Raw genomic sequence first — 22,289 nt, 5'->3', positions numbered from 1 at the left:
AAGCTTCTAAGTTGTGAAAAGAAAAGTCTACCAGGCATAATTCCTTTTGCTGGCTGTTGCAGAGGGGGTATGCTAAGATAGAAAGTATTATTTTCCTAAATGGAAGGTGTCAGATGGTCACGGAAATGTGATCGGCTGTTCAAGATCACTGCTTCCCATCTGCAATTTGTGACGTGTGAAAGATTCAGCCCAAATGTGCTCACAGAGCGTAAATCCTCAGCACTTTCTCTTATCGTGGAAAAGCAAGATAACCAGCTGTTTACAGATCAGAGAACATATCATATTAATATCATGGAAGGGGGGTGATATCATCTTGTTTGTAAAATATTTTGTTAACTAAGTGTGGTGTGGTATGGCAACCTATAAAGTCAAAGTTGTAATTTGTGCTTTAGTTAGAAGGGGTATTTTTCATTTTTTGAGAAAAATATTAAAGAGGTAAACAAAAATGTTACAGACAGCCTCTTAAGAAAGGTAAAAATAGCAGAAACTACACGTAATATTTCATACTTAAGGCTTAAAGCAGTTTTAAATATGATGCATGTTTAATTTGAACCTTGCACAAACATTTTCCTCCTTGCATTTGATCTGATTTGAGATGATTTTACACTTGTGAATCCGGCATATTTTATTTTGGCATGACTTCTACAACAAAGGTTTAGCATTATATGGTGTTGTCATTTAAAAGCTTCTGTTCTGAGTCTAAATTTAAATGGTTTTTGCTAACTGTTACAGTATTTAACCTTTGTAAGTCTCAAAAAAAAAAAAAAAAAAAAATTAGTTACTTTTGAGCACTTTTATCATTTATACGCTCATAGAAAATGGTCAAAATTGGCAACTAAGGAGAAATACATTCATTAGATTTAAACATCTTACTTAAATATCTCATTGAATATACAATATCTTTTTAAAAGATAAAGCTACTGGCTCCATTTTTGTTGTGCCCGTACAGTGTTGTGATATTGACACTGATTAGCTTGTGCTTGTCATTTTAGATCAAACTTTGCCAGAGATGATTTCTAAAACATCCGCTGTGTAATAAAGTGGAAGCTCTTATATTTGCCATTCAGGGAGTATAGGAGGCCTGCTGTTTTAAACCCCTAGATCCCCCACACATGGCGTAGCCACCACAGACACGGCTCAGAGAGCCAGCCAGCAGCCGGGAGGTGAGCAGAAAGGAACAGGCGGTGTCCCCTCCAGAGTGAGCACAGGAGTGTGTGAATGTGTGTGTGTGTGTGTGGCATTCTCAAATGACAAAAGGATACCAGTTGTGCAGTTCACCTGGGAGGACACACAGAGGTGGTGTGGGGACTCACCTGAGGGAGAGTCTCGGCTGTGATGGGGGGACCGGGGCTGCAGGAAATAGCTGAAAGTTTTGGAGGGGCCGCAGGAGGCCACCGTGCCATGCTGTAGGTTTGTAGGCTTGAGGGAGAAGAGGGGATGCTGTTGCGCAGTCTCCCCAGCGTGATGCATCTACCTTCAGGGTGGCAGCAGGCGTGGAGTGGGGTGCAATGGAGCGAGCACGGGCTCAGTGGCGCGGTCACCAAGGGACGCTGAAGCTGCTGTAGCAGGACTGATAGTTATTCCTTGGGAGAATTGCAAGATGAGCCCCATTGTATTAGCAAACCCCTTTCTACGAAAAGTGGTATCCGTGTTCTCAAACCCTTTAAAAACTCAAGTCAGAATGCAAAATATTTTATTGGAAGGTACTATGAATACATCAAGCATGTACAGTAGGTTTTATTGTGAACCAGAGTGAATGTTACTTTCGAGAGTTAAACTTCAGTGAATTCCTTTGGCAGCGAGAAGCCCAAAAAATCATTCCATACTGATTTAAAATTCTCAGACATTAAGCTTTTTAATTTCCGAGCCGCACTTTTTGTGTTGCAACTGTTTGAGTCATATCTTTTCGAAAATTCTCTGTGTCTAATATGGTCAGCACTCCCAATTATTCACTCCACTGACAAGTGAAACAAATGGGACCAACCAGTGCATTCTGTATTATCTACACCCCTTGGATTCCCTGACAATAATTAATACAATAGCAAGCTGCTGTTACCAGCCTTGACGACAGAAGCTCGACAACATAAGCTCTCCCTTTTCCAAGAGTTCTTGAGAGGAAATTACACCCGGCAATGAGGTTGTATTTGTATATATATATATATATATATATATATATATATATATATATATATATATATATATGTGGTCATCAGAAGCCAGGTTGTGTCATTCTGCTGTCTGGGAGCCCAGATCAGATAAAGATCCTGTTGTATGGAGCGGTTAACATCACAAGGTCATTATTCACATCATTACACCATGGATGTAAGGTGCAAGGTATATGTCAAGAATATATGAATGTAGCCCTTACCACTGAGATATACACATCCTTTAACAGCAAAGGCTGCCTCATATATCAAGGAAGTTCATTAACATGCCACATGATTTTACTGATGCAGCGGTGCTGACCACCTCACTGGTACTGTATGGTCACACATCATTATGTTGTCTTACTTCATTTGCTCATAGTATGAATAAACTGGAAAAATTTTACTAATCTATCATGTAAGTATTGTGTAAACTAGAAAACAAGTAAACAAATACAACAGAAATATTACATAGTAACAGCTGACCAGTGTTTCCAGTAAGAGCTGTCATGCAATCATACTAACCCTTCTGATTTTAGTCTATAAGGATATTAAAAGGCTTTTTTTTTTAATTATAGGGGAGCACATTCCCACAACATCCATTAAAGGAATGCCTTGCTAATTTTAAACCCTCGCAGCAGGCATTGGCATCAACAGAAGAAAAGTGGATGAGTTTCTCTTTAACAGCTGTAATTTGTGTTTTCCAATCACCATGCTGATTTCTGCTCATTATACTCTGGTTTCACACCGGTAAGTGAGCAAAGTTTGGATTGATTGACTCTAATTAACTAAAAAATGTTCCAAGCCACAGATTTATTATCATGCTAGCTAGCCACAAATGTCAGAGACTTTCACAAATTATTATCCTCTTAAGATAAATATCTTTGAAATCAAACGGGTGTGGAAACACGGGGACCACGTATTGTTGTGCTGATGAATTTGTTTGTCATGTTTTCTGCTGAGCTCAACATGAAAGACTTCACCTGGGCAAACAACCAGTTCCAGTGTATTGTTAAAGTGTGTAGTGTGACTGACTGACAGATGCTGCAGTTAGGTAAAGTTTGCAAAAACACGCTCCACAAATCCCACTTTGATACATAAATACTGTACTGATGCATGCATTAGGAACTTTGAAATGATTTTTTTTTTCTAATTTAAAAGAAACAGAAAGCAACTATATGAAGCCGTGTGCAAAACGGCACATGTGTTAACAGAAACCCTGTTCCCTTTTGTGTGCTCCAAAACTTGGCAGCATCTCCCTCATTGATATTTTAGACACAATAGCTCCTCTCTCAACTCAAATTCTTTCCTTGACTCCATCGGCTCCATGGTTCAACTCTGCACTTTCTCATGAACAAAAGGCAGGACGCTTTGAGAGGACACCTCCATTTCCCCCAGTTTTAAAGCAGAATTTTTGTTTAGCTAGAGAAGACAGAACGTTGCTCTGATTCGCTCGGCTTCACTTCAGTGATCGAAAGTGATTACTGAGGTGAATCCACATGAAACGGACCCATCGTCTGCATGGTGGCGCCGGGCTGAAATTGAGAATCATCCTGCCAGTAAATCAGATTTTCACAACATGTCTCTTGCAAAATATGCCTTTTATACAAAGCTACAAAAATCTCCTATCTCGGCTTTGATCTTTGCAGAGTGCAAAGGCAAAACGAGGATTTTGCTGTAAATTTTATCCCCAACATACTGAAACAAGCATCAAATATGGAAGAAAATACATCTCAGCTGTCAAGCGCTCCTCATTAGTACTTCCACAGTCAGCCCTGTTTAGAGTAGCAGCATTTAGGTGTGTGCACTTTGAGGCACGCCTGCAGATAAATGTGATGACATCCAGTTGTGGCTCACTTTCATTTATTTAGAGGATTGATTAGACGCATGGTGAGCAGATAAATGTGTTGCAGAAGCACTTTCATTTAAGATATTGCAATATAGTCAGCAGAGGATATGAGGAATATGAGATGGACTGAACATTTTTCTTTTTAAGGTGCTTTTGGGGATCTGCAAGCAGTCCACAACACTAGCATTAAAATGCTAAAAGCAATACATACAGTAGTATGTTTTTAAGTTAAATAAACGGCGCAGAAAATGTTGAAATTTTCTAAAACCCTCAAAATAGACTTGTTTTTGGAAATGTTAATTTTTTTAATTTTTTCAGTCATCAAATGATGTTAAATTTTAATTTAAAAATGAATATTATGGTCAGTTTTATCATCATAGACCAGATCAAGTTGCAGTCCCATCTTTCCAGTGTTGTTGTGTACATACTGCCCCCTTCTGTCCCCACAAGTAGAGGAAGACATCTGGCAAAACAAAACAAAAAAAACAGAACAGCGTCTTTATCAACACAGACGAAAGTAGAGGATGACTAATAGAACTTCTAAAATGTTTAATTGGAGTCAGTAATACTGGTGCTAATAAAATTGCAAAGATTTTCACAAAACCTGCACTTCCTCAGTGAAAATATGAACAATGTTATTTACATATTCAAATTTTTAGACGTATAGTATTTAATAGTTGCGCTACTGTTTGCGGTGCTTGTTCATCTATGTTTTACATGTCATTTTTAAGCCCGTATGGAGCAGACAATGTGTTGTGTATCATCATTGGTATGACACTGTTTAAATACTATGAAACAAAAAAAAAATCAATTTTCTACAAGAACTAAATGTGATTCGGTTAAGATTCTAAATTGAAAACAGAGTTTCCCCAGGGTTCTTTAGAAAACCAGTGGATAGTGCGCACACAACATCCTTTTGTGCACACTATTTACCCCTGGATTGCTCCAGGCTAATGTCTCAATAATTTTCACTCCTTTCTCAGGTCCTTCCCACAAAGGACTTAACTAATGATCCATGGACAAAATGAAGCATTTAAATTTATTCATTAATCATTCATCTCCAGCTCATTGAAAATGCTAAACTTCCACAAAATTAAGATTGAATATTGAAAAGTGATTGAGGGAGACAGCTTTCAGAGAGCGAAGACGATGGAGGAGTGAGGGGCGCCATAACAAAAACAGGGCTCTCTCCTAAAACACTGTTCTCCACATGGGCATGGTCAAAGTGACCAAGGTGTACTAAGTGCTAGTTAAGGTCACGGGGTTTCACTAGTTGTAATTAGATCTTGGAATCTGGAGAAGCGTAGAATTTCTGTCAACACTGCCTGTAATTATTCTCTTTTCCAATTAATGGTGACATAGATTAATTATCTGATGAGGCAAAGCCAATTGCAATCATTCACCCAGCTAAAATTAGATCAGTCCTGACAGCAGCATGAAAGTCACCTGTTTCATTGTTATGGATTTGCTGCAAGTAAAAAGAGGGGGGGATAGTGAAGCATGCTAGGATAAGTAAGTTGTCTGGTACAGGTGAATGTCCAATTACACTGCAGTTTGAACTGAAGGCATCTACCCTTTCAATCCAACAGCATCTGGACCGGCCTGTTTGTTCTCGTGAGTATCATCTGTGGTGGTCGAACCATCTCCCAGGGATTCTAGGAATACTGAGATGAGCTGAACCTCCTCTGACACCCCATCCTGTTTGAACAAGAGACAAGCAGAATAAATGAGAACAGGCTTATTTGTATAAAGTTACAAATATCAAATCTTCAATTTACAGCATGTGCATCCCACACACAGCTGATGTGTCTGCCGGCGTGAGAGTAAATTTGCCACCAAGTTCTTATTTTCGTATGGAAGCAGAACAACACTCCTGGTGAACTACGTCCAGGTTCAGTGCTCCTCTGTTTTAAAAACCTCAGCATCCAGTTTTTCTATTAAACTGCCTGGCAGTGTCAACCAGCTTGGGAATCTGAACCAGCCTGGCCATGCAGAAATTCTCTGACTAACAATTATATCAGAAACAGGATCTTGGATTACTGTCCCCCGGGACTGGGGCAGTGGGCGTCTGCTCCAATCATTACTGGCCATTCAACAAGGCTCGGCACTGCTCTCTGCTGTTAGCCATTGTCAATTATGCCATCCCTAGTGTAAACGCGCAGAACACAAAGCTGAACTGCCAGTTCTGGCAGGAGTGTAACAGGATGACAGCCCGCCACCCCTCCACTCCTACCCCCCACCCTTGGGTTCCCCAGCCCTCCTTCCCTTAAGCTAGTTTTGAGAAAACTGCTGTTTGGCGTCTGTAAGTGCTAACTTGACCTTTCTTGTGTTCTGCTTGTGGGGTTAAGTGGACATGATGGATTAGTATAGGCCTCATCAGGACTCAGCCTGGTTTAGCTGCAGTTACAGTCAGCATCAGTTTCATCGAGTTCTTTATTTCTTTCTTATAAACAGGAAACTGATATTGATAATCTGTTTCATGTGACTGTTCTTAAAGTCTTTGCGTTCAGTTTTGCCCCTCATTTTTTACTCATTGCATTCACTACTTACTTCCGAGGCAGAACATCAATCTTAAGCTCAGTGTCAAGGTCTTAATATTTAGGAAGTTGTGCAGTGTGTGCATTTATGCCTGTTCATAAACTTCTAAAGGGTTTTTTTTCTCTTTAACCTAAAAGGGTTATTTCTCCATGAGTATATTTTGGAGGATAGATCCTGTCCTGCACTCGTCTCGAGGAGCCTGTTTAAAGTGAGTGCTGCCTGCTCTGATGGAACCTGTGCTGAGCTGTGACGGGTGACGGTGCGGTGCGCTTGAATACACCAGCTCTTTTGTCCTTCACACTCTGCAGCTCTCTGATAGCTCCTCCCCCTGTGCCCCACTACTCCCTGCCTTGAGCAGTGATCTGCTGGGGCCTTTTGAGGCTGGGCTGCTGAGAAATGGCTGCTCCCTGTAATGTCTGGACCAAACCCGTCAAAAAACATGCCAGGAGTTGGACGAGAAGGAGCTGAGGAGGAAGCATCTCTATAGTATTTTCATTAGCTGCATCAAAACAGACATTAAAATATCTGCATCTGATAAACATTGCTACTTGCAGATCTGGGATATGTGACTGTTAAGATAAAGATGAAGTAAAAAGAGGAAATGGTTCAGGATACGGTTGCATGCCACCTGGCTCAGGACATTTCATAAAGATTCATCACTGTCCCTCTGTCCGCTTTGACCTCATCGCACATCACAGCACAGATTAGACACCGATTATCCTCTAATTGAAGAGCCTTACTTTTCAACCTTGCAGAATATGCTCCTACTCTTGTGGAAAACAGACAGAAAGTTGTTCTATTCACGATGAAGAGATCGTTTTAAGGCATGGATATCCTCCATGTGCCTTGATCATCAAAAAATACCACTGACAAACAAAACCAGACCAAATGCATTGTTGCCAGATGTGATTTGTGTATATCAAATTACTTAGAGACCCAGCCTCAGACACAAAGTCACTCAATAAGCAATCTGGTGCACATATAATCCATCATATTAGTCTGTGATTTGATGAACATCTAGACTTTAATGTAAAGGTGGTGTTTTTAACTCCACCACAGCAGTGAGGCGTGACACCATGGTGGATGTTTGCCTGGCTGCTCTTGCTTGGCAAAGAAGACACAAGATAACTGACTAGTTGGATGAGGCTCAAACAATGCTGAGCATAACATGGAGTTACTGTAGTATGGAAAAGAATATGGTACCATCTGCTAGAATACCTACACTGGGATGAAAGTTGAATAAGGGGATTTGCTATTTAAATGAATGGTGGCGTTGATGCAGCTTTCCAGTCGGTTATACATGTATATGCACAAATACCTGGGCTGTTTTTATTTTCTGGGCGGTTTCTTGGGCAAGAGCCTGGCACTGGTCCAGTTCAGCCAGGCTGTACAGGTTGCGTTGTTCTAAGTATTTTACCAAAGCTTTGTGCATCCTCTTCTGGAACAAAGAGAGCTGGGGGGAGAGAAGGCAGAAAAAAGGAATTGGTAAGGCAGGAGAGGAAATTAATGGCAGTGTTCAAGAAGAATGATGGAGGGGAATAGAGAAAGCAGTCAATAGCCCATTCTGCAGTACACGGGCCTGACAGGAATTTCACAGTCTCTTGGTTTCTCTGCCCACTCGTGTGCACTCATCAGAATCCAGTCACATCTGGCTGCCAGGATGGGGGGTTAATTTTCTCTAAATGCTTCAGCAGTTTTGTTCTAGCCGAGGCAAACTCTGTGACTGCAAAGCTGATGAGTAAAATATTTCTACTTCACCCAGTTTAACTTTATACCAATCCCCTCAAGACATATTTTACACATACACACAAAGTCATGAACCCCCCACAGAAACCAGAAATTATTCCTAGTCTCTTGGAAAGACATGCTGCTTGCTTTATTATTTGAACACAGTTTCAAGCAAAGAGGTTTAAATTCTGATAGATGCCGTTGCTTTTCTTCTCCCTCCATCTCTCCACTCTTCCTACAAAGCTTATCATTGCTTGGCAATGTGTTCCCCAGTGCATTAAAAAACTAAAGCGTATTAGCTCAGTCATCAGCTCCTGAAGGAAAGACAATAACACGAATGGTCTTTATGGTGCACCCTGTTAAAACCTAAGAGCTTCCACATAAACAGAACAATGTTAACATGTACAGTCTGTTCTAAAGGGTTCTAACAAGAGGTAAACACAGACAAATTAAGTCAGATTATTACTAAATATAAATTAAACATGTGTGATTTCTTTTACAAATAACATCTGGAATTTATCTTGTGAATTTAAATGCATTAACTTAAAACCTTTTTCTTTATATACATTTAAATGTATGAAAGCATTTAAAAACAGCTTTGCATTGAAGTGTGTCGTGTTTGGTCAATTAATTCAAAAGATGCATTTTATTATGTGTGTGTGTGTGTGTGTGAGGGGTGTGGGAGCTTGTCTGTAAGAGTTTATGTTTTGTAAATCAAGTGACTGGACAGAACAAAGTTAAATTATCTGGTTCTGACACACATGCAGCTTAAATCTGCATTTATTTGAAGCAAAATACTGTAGAGTATATTACTTTGTGACTTTATTGGAACTGGATGCTTTCTATTAAAACTCCTGTTCAGTGTTGGGGTTGTTTTTATTATGAGTGACAATTAAATTCAGGACTTATGTTGTCACACAGTTTAATCTGTGCGTCTGTGTGATAAACAATGTATTGAGGTTCCTATTACGTCCATTTTCTTTTCCCCCTTTTCCATGCAGGGTTGTGGTGCCTATCTCCAGCGGTCACTGGGCGAGAAGCGGGGTACAACCTGGACAGGATGTACGCAGGTCTATTACAGAGGCCAAATGAGACGGACAACCACTCCTGATCTCACTCACACCTAGTGACAATTTAGAATGACCAATTATTTTTGGTCTGTGGGAGGAAACCGGAGTACAAACAGGGAGAACATAAAAACTCTATGTAGGAAGGTCTCAGCTGAGTTTCAAACCCGAGACCTTTTAGCTGTGAGCCGACAGCTCCAACCACTTCACCACCGTGCCACGCTCTTCTTTTATTACAAGTCCTTAAAAATACACAAACAAAAAAGGTTTTTGCAATTACCTGGCCCTTTGGGAATTAATCTATTAGCTCTTTGTTTAACTAATGAATTATCATTACTGACCCTGATGTGTGAGTAACATTTATAAGATATAGTGGGCAGAGACAAACTAAGAATTTGATACAGTGCAGTTCATCATATAAGAAATTATATCTTGTGGCTAAATCCTTTGTTCATAAAGTACCTACTAATAAAAAGCTTATAAAATGAATATCATTCTCCAAATGGCAGTGTATCAGATTTTATAAAGTGGACAAACTAATGTGCCTGAAATGTGCATCAAGTCCTGTGCAGCCTAATATCAGTCCACCGCTGAATGCTTTTCTGAGTCTGTAGTTGGTAACCTTTCAGTCAATAGATTCAGTAGAATCAGAATTATTCCTTTCAGTTTGATAATATGGCTAATGTAACAGTAAATGAATCAAATGCATTTCAACATAACATGTAAAGACTGAAAAAGCTTCTAAAAGATCATTTACTTTGTGTAAAATATAATCAGAGTATTTTAAGTTGTACAGTAGCTGCACCTTAAAGTTTAAACTGCAGTAGTTCTGTTTCACGTATGATATCCATAAACATTGTGTTTCATCTTTTGAAACCTAAGAGACGGATTTTATTGAATAAAACACAAAAGATTGTGTGCTATTCAGAAACACAAGTGACTAGTATAAGATTCCTCACATATATGCATAATCCCTCCAACAAACCTGACGATATTAAATGTATTTACACTGTTTAAGTTTGTAATTAAAGCCCTTAAAGGCAATCAAACTGAGCAATTTATGTACCAACTGGACTATAATATGCAGACTTCATTAGGATAAGTGGATATATAAAAACAGAAAAGAAGTGTACATGAATGCTTGTTTATCAATCAAATTTAAATGGTCAACATATATGTCCCATACATTGTTGATCACAAGCTCGTTATAAAACTAGAATCAGGCATAAAATGCAAGCTGACAGGCTGCAGTGGTACAAGTGTAGAGTTGAAACAAACAAAAATGCTTCGAAGGCTGAATCCGGAGTAAAAGAAAATCAGGCTTTGATCATGAGCGTGGAAAATCCTGTCCACAGGATTTTATTTTTGCATGCATTTTTCACTTGATAACATTCATGCAGTTAGATGAGGAATTGCTCAAGTAAAGGTATTAGTCATTTTTGGAACAAATAATATGTGTTTTTCATTGCAGGAACAGTGTGTCTTCTTCCTGGTGTTATGGTTGTCATGTGTAATTCTATTCCAGTTAAAAAGTGTCGAAAACTATGAAGATTAAAAAGTAAAATGCTGCCGAGGTGTGTGTCTTCACTAGTCAAGTGTAGTTTTGTGCTATTTTGGTTCTGAGAGCAAATTCACTGTCTGATCAGAACCTGTGTTTTCTGTTGATCTCGTACCAGTCGATGCAGTGAGCAGGGGCAAATTTGAAATGCAACAATAATAAAACGTTTTACCTTTGACCACCTCATGAAGCTTTAAACAGGAAAAAGTAAAAGTATTTACCAACAGCTTCTTGCTTTATTACGCTTGGTGGGAAAGATACACAGCTATCATTACATTATGTCACATCCATCATCATCCTCCTCTCAAATACCTAATCATTTTTAGATTGCTGCAGAAACCTTCTCACTGGATGTAAAAAAAATCTTTAAGTTCCTCCATGTTAAAACAGGCAAAAACAAAAGATCACGAGGGGGAATATGACGAGAATAAACGACATGAGTCATGAAACATAATTACAAAGAAGAAAACGAGCAGAGAGAAACTACGTTTTACCGAATCATTGAATGTACCTCTGTGTAATAATGATACGTTTTGTGCGTACGGTTTTTCTTGGTCAGTGCAGACACCGCCTCCTTTCTGGCTTCCAGGAGGGTCTTCTGAAGACCTTCATAGTCCCTTGCTAACTGTTTGTTCTCGGCCAATGCGTTTTTTAGTGCTTCCTACAGAGGAGAAGACAGATTTGTGTTAACTTTTAAAAGTAAGCAGCATGTTTACAGTGAAAAAAAAAACAAAAAACATCCAGCTTGTGTTATAGTGTGTTACTGTGACATATCAACTTTATATTTTCAGTTTCTATGCAGCAATTCGGCTGTTTTAAATTACAAAAATTAGCAGACTGCTGTGAGTGAACAAAGGTACTGTAGGTCATGACAGAAACACAGAAAAGATTGAAACTACCATGACAATGACTTAGATATATTTAATCCAGATCTGTCACTGTATGAAAGTACTTAATGTGATTTAAAGTACTGAACAGAAATCAGTGTTGACTTTTTAAGTAAAGCAAGCCAAACTATTTTAACAAAGATAAACCAAAAGAGACTAGATAGGCTGAAACCAGGGGTTTCAATGTTTTTTTTTCATTTAAAATTTGAGCTAAAACAAACTTACTGGTTTTGTTAATGCTGTACCAACCCACAATGTGCGTAGAAGGCCAATAATCAAATAGCTGAAGGACAATGGCTGAGTTGGCATGATTATCAATAAACATGTAAACTATATTATGAATGATCAAACCGATCAATGTCGACAAAATGTACAGCTAGCGTTATACAGATATCCAGGAAAAAAAACTGATACAGTGTATGAAAATAGATAATGATCAGTCAGTTTAAACTGTACAGAAACACCAAAATGAGACCTTTGTGGTATAATGCTGACCTGCTGCATCTGGGATACATGCATCTGTGGCTGTGCTTTTAAACAAGGGAACATGCATAGACAACAATGGACACTTTTCTGTTAAAATCAAGCAAATAAATCACAGCGGGTGTGACACCCTTTTTCATCTGAATGGTGTTTCCTGAGTTCTGGATAAGGGGGATGTGTGAATATCTCAACTGTACCTGCAGACATAATGAAGTGTGTCTCTGCAGTAAAACAGAACAGCACTAAAGTGATGAGTTTAACCCAGCAGAAAGAGGGGCTGTAAACATGACAAATGCCTGCTATTGATTTCAGGTTTAATTACTCCATGCAGCACTGACAAAGCCCATCTGATGCTGTTGTGAAGTGTAAATGGAACAAATTACACTTCATTGCCCATAAGAAACTGATAGCGTCGGCAGTTTGCATTGTTTACTTTGTCCTCGCCAAACGACAAGGCCTGATCAAATCAAAACATGTGTGCATGCTTGCATGCTGAAAATCTTTTCACATATTAATGGCCTGAAAAAAAAAGATAAGGTGATCCCCCAGAAATCCAACTTCTTTTACCTGGATGTATTTGGCATTGGTTGTGAAACAATAAAATGCAAAATAAAAGCCAAAAATCCCCACAAATAAACTTCCAACAGAAGCTGTGACAGTTTGTGTAAAACAGAGGAGCTGTGGTCAGCATATTTATTAGATTTTTCATATTTGAAGGTGTCTAATCATTCTGCTTCATGCACTGTGATTTCCGAATGCACGCTCTTCTTATTATGTTATGCTAATATAGACATTATGTGTGCTTTATATTGGTCTCAGTGATTAAAGTGACCCATTTCCTTAGAGCCTTAGACTCTCTCAGATCTTTTTTTATTTAGTGAGGAGTATTGTTGTTGTATCATCTTATTTCTTCGAGTGAAAAAGACTAAACTCTTTTTTGCATGACTAACTTTTATCTGGCTAATGGGAGTTGTGTCTATGAGGAAGACTTCTAATTCTTAAATTGTCTCACGCCAACAACTTCTTTAAAGTTGCTGCACTTGGATGCATGGCGGCTTAAGCTCCATTGCCTTTTCTTGTTTTGAACTAATGCATTCTTGATCACCGTTTAATGAAACTATATACCACATGGCGATTTCACATTAGATAAGCCATGTGAAACCCCCATCAGCAAAGAGGCTCTGGCTGGGGCTGATAATCCTGCAGATGAAAACCTTACAATAAATAGGGGTTTCTCTTACAAAAGACTGTTCAAATGCATAGCCTTCTTCTTGCAGAGCAGATTCCTGTTTCAAGGAGCCTACTCCACGCTATAAATAAGGAAAAGTCAAGACGATGTGCTCATTTCAGTAAACTGTATGATTACAATAAATTTGCTATTAAAATTGTTGGCCTACAGGTAACAAAAAGAGGCACAGCATCTCACCACGGCATGCATCATCAAATTCATCCAGACAAAAAGACTACAACAGCAGCGAGTTGTCATTTGTGGCAAAAGCACTTAAACGAGATTGACCATGGCTTGTAATTTTAATTGCACGCTGCTTTTTTCTCCGTATCTTAAGGGACGTATTGTAACAAGCAATGTGCTGACACTAATCCAAAAACAAATAAACAATGGGATGTGTTTTGTTTTTTGTTTTTTTACAGCTCTTCTTTGATTTTGGAGTATTTGACTCAAAAAAAAAAAAGTCATGTATTTACAGACAGTTATTGTGACATTTTACCTTGGTGTCTTCCATTTTCTTTTTCCTTGGTTGAAGATGAGGCGTGTATGTCTGCATGAATCGCCGTGTTCGTTGTTGGCAGTTATTAATATCAGACTGCAACGTGCTCATTACATGAGCAGCTGATTTGTTTTTAAACTCCAACACGTTTAAATCTTCTCTGCAATAAGACAAACGGAGAATTTTGTACAATTCTGCTCAATTATTTTAACTTCCATTCTTCTTAAAAGTAATTCTGGGGGGTAAAACAGTCTCAAATAGTTTAATTACTTTTGATGGAAAATGCTAGAGTTTTATAAGAAAAGGATGAGAAATTTCCAGTACCACTGTAAGCTTTTACACCAAACGCTTCCTGTAACTTACTGAAGTTTTGTTACTGTATCCTGCATGCTTTCAACATGTCTGTCCATTTCATCTGAGGCATCCAGTTTTTTCTTTAGGTCAGCGATCCTACACAGAGTGCTGTCATATCTCTTTACAGTGGAACAGTGTAGGTCCTGGAAAGAAAGAGAAGCAAGAATGCTAAAAAGGGGGAGTTTGTAAACTATGTTTTGGACTAAAAAATAGTATTGTTCTACAGATGAATGTCATGATAAACAGCAGTGAATATCATGCAACTTGTTTTGTCTTGAGAGAAAACGGTTTACTGCAACTTTTCCTTCTTACCTGAGCAGCTTTCAGTTGGTCACGTTTGAGCTTTTTCTCCTTCTTCAGGTTGACTAAAGTGTCCTTGTGTTCATGTTGGAGCTTTTCTAAATTTTCTGTCAGTTCCTTCATTTTCTGCACAAACAAATATAAAAATGCTTTCTGCAACATAAACTGAATAATTATATTGTTGAAATACTTTTGTAGAAAGCTATATTTTGATGCAGAATCATTTTCAAACTGAAATTATTTATGTTTTTAGCCTTATCTGTACCTTAACTTTTGTCTCCAAAGCTTTTGTTGCAGAATACGATTCTTCAAATTCTTTCTGAAGTTGTTGGTTGATTAGCTCTGAACTCTTTTGCTGTTTCCTTAGCTCTTTTTCAACAGTTGTGCTCTGAGCCTGATTGGAAACATACAAGAAAGTAAACAATTTTGTTTATGCTTTGAGTGCACACAACAGTTTAAAAAAATACGGGCAAACAGCCAGATAAAGGAAAAATATACTTTAATTTAAACTTAAATAAAAAATAATCAATCTCGCTTTATTTTTTGTTTTGTTTTGTTTTGTTTTGTTTATTTCACTTTCTTCAAACAACTAAACTTGGTGGTTTGGTCTTCCACATCTGTGGGATATGGTAATATATGTGTACTTTAGCAAATAATATGCAATTCAATCCACATTTTTTTTAAGTTTAACAGAGAAAAATATACTCAATCAGGACAAAGAATCTGAACCACCTCACAAAATTTACCTTTATCATTTCCAGGGCGGTCATCTTACCCGTCAGCTCTTTCTTCAAAATTTCAATTTCTGTCTGCAGAGCATGGAAAGAACACTGAGCATCACTGGGAGAATCAAGTGAAACTTTTATATGCCATAAGCTGCGAAGTACAGACAAAAAACAGACATATGTTGTCTCTGACCCTGGTCCTCTGTTCTTCCATGAAGGTGAGCTGCTCCTGTTCTTCCAGCTTAGCCTGGGTGACACTATGCTGGGATGCAACTTGGGTCACTTCCTCCCTGGCCTTTTCCCACTGCTCGTCATTGTCAGTGATTTTCTGGAGCATCTGCTTCCTCTCCTCACGCATCTGCTTCACTGCTTTCTCGCTAACCAATCACACAGTAAAGCATACATATGGTATAAACACACATAAGTGCTTCACTACACAGTGCATGCAGTGGTAGCACTTAATAGGGAATGATACATATTCATGCACTAATTTGGCTTTGACACTGTACCTCTCAGAGATTTTCTTCTTGTAGTCTTCTACCTTCTGTTTACACTCCAGATTGTGTTCACGGACAGCGGCAAAAGCTTCATGATTTGCTTGGAGCTGCGCCTCTATGCAGGAAACTTCTCCTTCCCAAGTAGGTTTCTGTGAATCACATGACACACAACGTTGAGTCTTGTATCTATATTAGATGTTTCACCGGATGAACCCTCAAGACACATACATGGTCAAATTTAAAAGATGTCCAGTAAATAAGTATTTGTCAGTACTTGCGTTTTTTGCAGCTGAGATCAGTGTTTCTTTTAGTTTTCTATTCTTTTGCATTTCATCCTCAATTTGAAGATTCAGTTGGAAAATCTGCAATAAAAACAAACAATATCGTGATAAAATCTGCCTTTTAAAAAATAAAATTATAACCACATAGGGTATAGTGTAGGTTACCTTGTCTTTTCCGATTTTCTCAAGCCACTCGATTTCGGGGATTCGCTGACTTATGTTTGAGCACTTTTTCTCGGTAAGAGCAATGGTCTTTTTAGCATCGTTTATCTCAGCAAGCAGCTCGCTCTCAAGTATCTTCAACTGGTTTAAATTTGCCCTGGAAGAACAAAAAAAAAAGTCATTTTTAATGAGGCTGAGGTCAAACTTGTTTTTATTGAATAATTTTCTTTCAAATATTGCTTAAAGTCCAGTATTTCTGTAAATTAAGGTTCTTGCATTCAAATAGTTTTCAAAGTCTACTTGTAATCATTTTAATAAACGGTTAGGTCTGTTGCAGTGTAAAGTGTTTCCTGCTCTTCATCATAAAGAAGTATTGTTGCTATGGTTACATGCAGGTCAATACCTTGGCTTACATCTTGATACAGTACAGCTCTATAACATCTCCATTGTAAAATAAAGAAAGAAAGAAAATGCTCCACTTGGACTAGTTAAAACATAAAAACTCTGTAAACAACTTTGACATGAGAAAAAATGTTTAATATGTTGAAAAAAATTACATTGAAAGTTGTTTTTTTTAATGAGTACCAAAAGTTCTCACAATACAAAATACACTTTCCTAAAAACTCTCAAAGAAAATCCAAAAAAGAAACTGTAAGAATAAAACAGCATTTCACTGCTTTTTAACTACCTCATCTAATGTTTAGCAGAAAATGTTTTAAAAAATCTCTCTCAACATTTCTGTTGTACCATTTAAGGTACAGCAGGTGAGACCATTGTTTTCCCCATCATATACTCACAATTTCTCTGCCAGATGATTTTTTATCTCCCTCATCCCGCGGTCCAATAATATCTTTTTCTTTTTGGCATCGAGCTCCATGTCTTTTAACTCCTCCTGAGCCAGGAGAAGGTCACTTTTTGTTTTTGAGCAAACTTCATCGGCCTAAAAACAACGTGGCGTAATGAGATTACTGTGTTCTTGCAAAGTTACATATGAAACATTTCATAAAGGTATGTATATATGTTTAAAAATATGCTACCTTAGTATCATTTGAGTAATGATGTGAAGGCTTTAAGCTCTAAATATTCTGAATATCATATCAGTAAGTCAGCTGTAACAGCTGGTTTACATTTTAAAAGCCTAACTAACTAACTAAAACTAACTAAAAAAGGATAATTCTGTGATAATGTTGTGAGTTTGAAATTCTAAATGAATCAAACGAAGCCCCACCTCAGCGTGGGCTGTCTGGAGCTGATTTATGAGGCCTTTCTGGACGTCCTGGTTTTCTCTGACAATGGGAAGCTGTTCTCTGGCAAAGCTGATGTTTTCCTGTAGGTGCTGGTTCAACGCCTCGGCATGTGACACCTTCTCCTGGACCTGGTCGCCTTTCTCCCTTTCTCGTTTCAGCTGCCACCTCAACTCTGTGATGTCTCTTCTGCAGGCCTCGTGCTCTAGTAAAAGCAGTAATCAATAATGCATAACAAGTTTATTAACTGGGTTTGGAAACAACTGAATCCTTTTACTTCACAGCCGATGGATCGATCTCTGAGAATGTGAGTCCTCACGGCTCCTGACCTTTCTGAACAAGAGCAGGGTGCTCCGTTTGCCTCCACAGTGCAATGCTGTCAACTTTGCTCTCCAAAGTTTTCCTTTTTCTTTTCTCTTTCTGGAGAGCCTCCTCCGCGTACTGTCGATCCGCCTCCAAACGCTCAATCAGATGCATAACCTCGCTAAGAACATCGTTCACTTTCTTCTGCAGCGGGGATCTTTGACAACTGTCTGTAGTACGGAAACACTGGATGAATCTGACCTCAAATTAAATTAAGCTTCATGAAGTTATTTTAGATTAAAGCAAAGGTAAATATTCCACAATCGGTAATTAGCTCAGACATGGCAGCCGGGAAGGGCTAAACGTAGAGATTCATCGAGGCATGGCCCACTAAACGCTCGGCGTTTTGTGCAGCATCACAGGAAGTAGAAGCACGATGGTACCGCGTTTACCTCTTGCACTAATTGCTACGCCTTCAACATACAAATCTGTAGACATCCCAGAGTCAGAATCTGAGTCCCTGGAGTGAAATCTGTAAAAAACAAAACAAAAAAATGAAACAAAAGTTAACGTTATAATTTCTGCTGAAAAGAAAGCAGGTAATGAAAACATTTACATGAATCCCCTGAACGTTTTGCTGCAATGTTTGTCCTGATCGATCTCTGAATGATATCTTCCAAACTGGTGCTAGAGAAAAGAAAAAACAAAATATTTATGTTACAGATTTACAGCATCATATTTGATCGTATGCTGTTTGCTTACCTGTTGGCACCAGTTCCCCACCAGCCTCTTCATCTCTTGGATATGGCAGAAAGCACTGTTGACACATGGTGAGGGACTGCTGAGCAAACCACAGCAGACAGCCTGAAGGTCTGCTTGATCATAAGAAAGACAAAATATTAAAGATATGTCAATCTAACGTTGATTCAGTCACTTTCTTTATGTTCATGATGCGAAAAAACAAAACCCTATGATCGAGACATCACAGCAAAACCTAGTCATAAACATTATCCTCTTTAATAAAAAAGAGAAGAGAAAAGACTCAACATTATTAACAATATTTTGAAAAGTAATTACTGAAATGTATTTGTCACAGCTTTTTCTTTGTTGTTTGTTTTTTTTATCTATTTGCACTCTAATGATGGTGGCACAGCCTCAAAAATACTGTAAGCCAACAATGAAAGGACAGAATAATTTTGTTTGAGCATCTGAGGACAAACCCAGGGGGAGATTTGTCGGTGGTGAAAGGACGCCATCTGCCTGAAAAAAAGGTGAAAAGCACAAGGCTGAATGTGAACGTTTGAGAACATCGTTTGTTTAAATTTTTTTTTAGAAAGATTTATTTAATAGAAGTGATACTGACTGATGCACATCCCTTTTGAGTAAAGTTTTAAAATTTTAATAATGGCCTGATCTCAAATTAGTATTACAGTACAAGTTCAGCATATGAAGAAGCCTTTTTTTTAAATACATATCCCTACTTAGAAGCATAGCAGAGCTTTGTTATTCGTAAGGTCTAGAACAAATTAAATGACTTACTGTGTGTATGTTTTAACTGGGAAACAAAATTTAGCCTCTTCTTCACACGTATCAGAACACTAACAGCCAGCGTTGCACTGAAATGTCCTTATGAGATTTTAAGAAGATAAAAATGCAGAAAATAGCTACAGTACTAACAAGAAGTGTTGACTTTCAACAAAAGCTAATGTTTTTTTTTAAATCACGTTAAGAGTTTTGTTAGGTTGTCGATATAATGAAGTGTGCCAAGAGGGCAGAATATAACAATACAATGTTTTCTTATATGGTTTTATATTATATGATTTTACTTTAAAGTAATCTGAATCTTTTATCACTGTAAGTGTCACTGTTTTCACTAATGCTTCAATATGTTTCTTTTGAAATGAACTCTGAAACTCCGGAAACCCAAAATGCTCAGCCAGACTCAAAACTGATCCTTTTAGTTCTGGGTCTGACTTGAACAAGTCAGAACATTTCCTTCCACTTCTCTAAAACTCATTGAGTCACTTTGGGATGACAGCACTAGTCAAAGGCTTGATGGAGTAGTTGGGTCCGAACGTTTGGCAGGTAATGTACAGGAGGAGAGCCTAAAAATCCTCAATGCAAACTCTGATAAGGTCACTGAGCTTCAGAACAGCAGACTACCTTCACAAGGTGATTACAGTATGAGTTGGCTATTTTAATGGAGAAGGGTAATCATACCAAAAAGGAATTCATTTTGGCTTTTTATCCGTTCATGCACTTAGAAGTACATTGAAAATGTATTCATCAACGATCCCTAACTATGGTTGACTTATATTTTCACTGCTTGATTCGGGTAAAAGTCTTTATAATGCACTTTCAGAATAGGTCCTGAATAAGAGGGTCAAGTCCAGTTCATGCAACAAGTGCATCTCCATGTCATCTGTGAGTTTGGCCTTAAAGTCTCCAAGACGGCGTCTTCCGCAGCCTTTCCCATTTGGCAGTGACTCTGCAATGAAGATCTCTTAATTGGCAGAGCGGCTGGTGTGTTAGCTGACTCAGACCGAAAACAGAGTTGGAGGAACTAAAGGGAAAACAACAACAACAACAAAAAAAAAAAAAATGAAGACATCTGCTGCTGAGCAGCTTGGATGAATAATACACGCTGAAAGAACCGAGCGGGGCAGGAAGGTGTGACAATATGTCAGCGGAGGGCTGGGCTTGCTTCAGATCGTACAGGCAGGATTGTTACGGCCACAAAGCAGGTTTGCATGAGTCTGAGGTGCCAGTCAGCTGCTGATAGATCAGTGACATTTATTTTATGTCATCAGCATCAGTCAGCAGCATCACATTTTTATTTAGCCTTTATTTACCCAAGAAAATCGAAATGAGACACATCTCTTCTTCAGGTAGTTTTAGTTAAGACAGTTTTTTGTTTTTTTATTGTATCTACGCTGCCATCTTGACCAGGTATACAAATAAACGTGTGTGTGGGCCTGATGTGATGAACAAAATGAACAAAATTTCAAATATAAAAAGAATATCTAAGATTTGCTCCCATAATGTAGTACACAGTTTGTGTACTCGGCCTCTTTTGCGAGGACTACACATACAGAGAGATGTCCTTGTATAAAACATCCTTAAGACAGATAACTTAGGACTATAAAAGACAAGTTCTGATGTCCACTGTATCGACATTGCAGTCAAAATACATGCCGTCCATTAAGATGTCCTTTCAGTCAAAATAAACCACAGTGGATGGAAAAAGAAAGTCGGCTTATTTAAAACAAACCAAATCAAATTGCCCACCACCTTTTATGACAGAGTTTTAAACTCAGATCATTTTAAGATAAAAAGAGACAAAGTTGAACCTGTTTTGGTCAAACCTTGTAAATGATGAGCACGGTCTCATGCAACATTGCCAAATCTTGCAGGATGTATGAGCTCTCAGATAATGTGTTGACCATCACGTCAAACTTTAGCTCAATATCTGTAAATTTGACTGAGTTTTAGCCATTTTTGTGTGTTTTAAATTCAATTAGCTTTAGCAGCTATGTTGAATTGGGTTGACTCAAAAAGTTATTCAGCTGTAGCTGCATATCCAATGATTACTTTACTTAAATCTGTCCAGTGGTTTGTAAAATGTTTTGCTAACAGGCCAGACAAACAACCACACTTTTCCTTTAGATATGGGCGATGCTCAGTACTCCTTATTAGCGCTTTGTTTTGTTTTATTTTGTTTTTTTACCGTGGCAACATCTGCAATATTGTGACAACTCACCTTGTTGTTGTGTTCGTCCTTCCCTGGATGGGACGAATCTGAGGGGTTCAAAGTCTGACATGACAGCTCCAACTCATCCAGGTGGCATTAATTTAGGTTGTAATGCAGCTCCAAAGGGATGCTAAACGCCCTGGAGAGAAGCAACCAGAAATGAATTAAAAAAAAAAAAAAAAAAACACCTGCGTTGCACCAAATACAAAATATGATGACGTCATCTCCAAACTATAACCACTTCTTTCCCAAATGCGTCGTTAAAATCCAGGAGGGGGGAAAAGTTAGTAAACACGAACTAAACTTACAAATGACCCCTTCACTCATCTCCGGATACGTTAGCTCTCTTAGCTAAAGTTAAGTTAACGTTTAATTAACTATGCTAATTCAAAATTAATGAGCTGGGGGGGTCGTTGTCATGGGAGAAAGCGAAAGCGAAAAATGGCTCGCTGTATCGGCTTACTCAACTTTTGGCTGCCCCTTCTGCCTCTTGTGTTCTTGAAATAAGTAACTGTTCCTCCTCTGTGGGACACCACTCCCTCTGCCGTGTAAATAACAACAACAATAATAATCATTTGTTTCTTTCTTCTTTTTTTTTTTAATCAAAGTTTTCTCCAAACAAATCAGCTGAAGTTTCTGTCAATCTTCTGTGGCGGTTGCTAAGCAACAGCGGGGGGGGGGGGGGGGGGGG

At 38.4% G+C, this 22,289-nt stretch overlaps 1 protein-coding gene across 1 annotated transcript; it reads right to left on the bottom strand.

Annotated features, from left to right (window-relative positions):
* Positions 1–4,251: 4,251 nt before the first annotated feature.
* On the bottom strand, positions 4,252–22,199 carry LOC108241667 (coiled-coil domain-containing protein 178). The gene is made up of 21 exons (XM_037981811.1): positions 22,062–22,199; positions 21,608–21,737; positions 18,610–18,719; positions 18,464–18,534; positions 18,300–18,379; positions 17,874–18,077; positions 17,529–17,749; positions 17,098–17,240; positions 16,304–16,457; positions 16,145–16,219; positions 15,870–16,006; positions 15,554–15,737; positions 15,382–15,444; positions 14,901–15,029; positions 14,648–14,761; positions 14,345–14,478; positions 13,982–14,141; positions 11,396–11,545; positions 7,850–7,984; positions 5,567–5,691; positions 4,252–4,456 (listed from the first exon to the last, which is right to left on the bottom strand). The coding sequence occupies exons 2-21, from the start codon at positions 21,666–21,668 to the stop codon at positions 4,315–4,317; spliced, it is 2,592 nt and encodes an 863-aa protein (XP_037837739.1). The 5' UTR covers positions 21,669–21,737; positions 22,062–22,199; the 3' UTR covers positions 4,252–4,314.
* Positions 22,200–22,289: the final 90 nt, after the last annotated feature.

Source organism: Kryptolebias marmoratus, linkage group LG20 (assembly GCF_001649575.2).
Source record: "Kryptolebias marmoratus isolate JLee-2015 linkage group LG20, ASM164957v2, whole genome shotgun sequence".
Classification (NCBI taxonomy): domain Eukaryota; kingdom Metazoa; phylum Chordata; class Actinopteri; order Cyprinodontiformes; family Rivulidae; genus Kryptolebias; species Kryptolebias marmoratus.
This window is presented reverse-complemented; position numbering and strand designations above follow the sequence as displayed.

Excerpts from the sequence above, each read along its gene's own strand:
- LOC108241667 (XM_037981811.1), bottom strand. The coding sequence starts at position 21,668 with ATGTCAGACTTTGAACCCCTCAGATTCGTCCCATCCAGGGAAGGACGA. Across the intron at positions 18,380-18,463 it reads AAAACGTTCAGGGGATTCAT|ATTTCACTCCAGGGACTCAG; the intron begins GTAAATGTTTTC and ends TGTTTTTTACAG. Across the intron at positions 17,241-17,528 it reads TCCAGACAGCCCACGCTGAG|GCCGATGAAGTTTGCTCAAA; the intron begins GTGGGGCTTCGT and ends CGTTGTTTTTAG.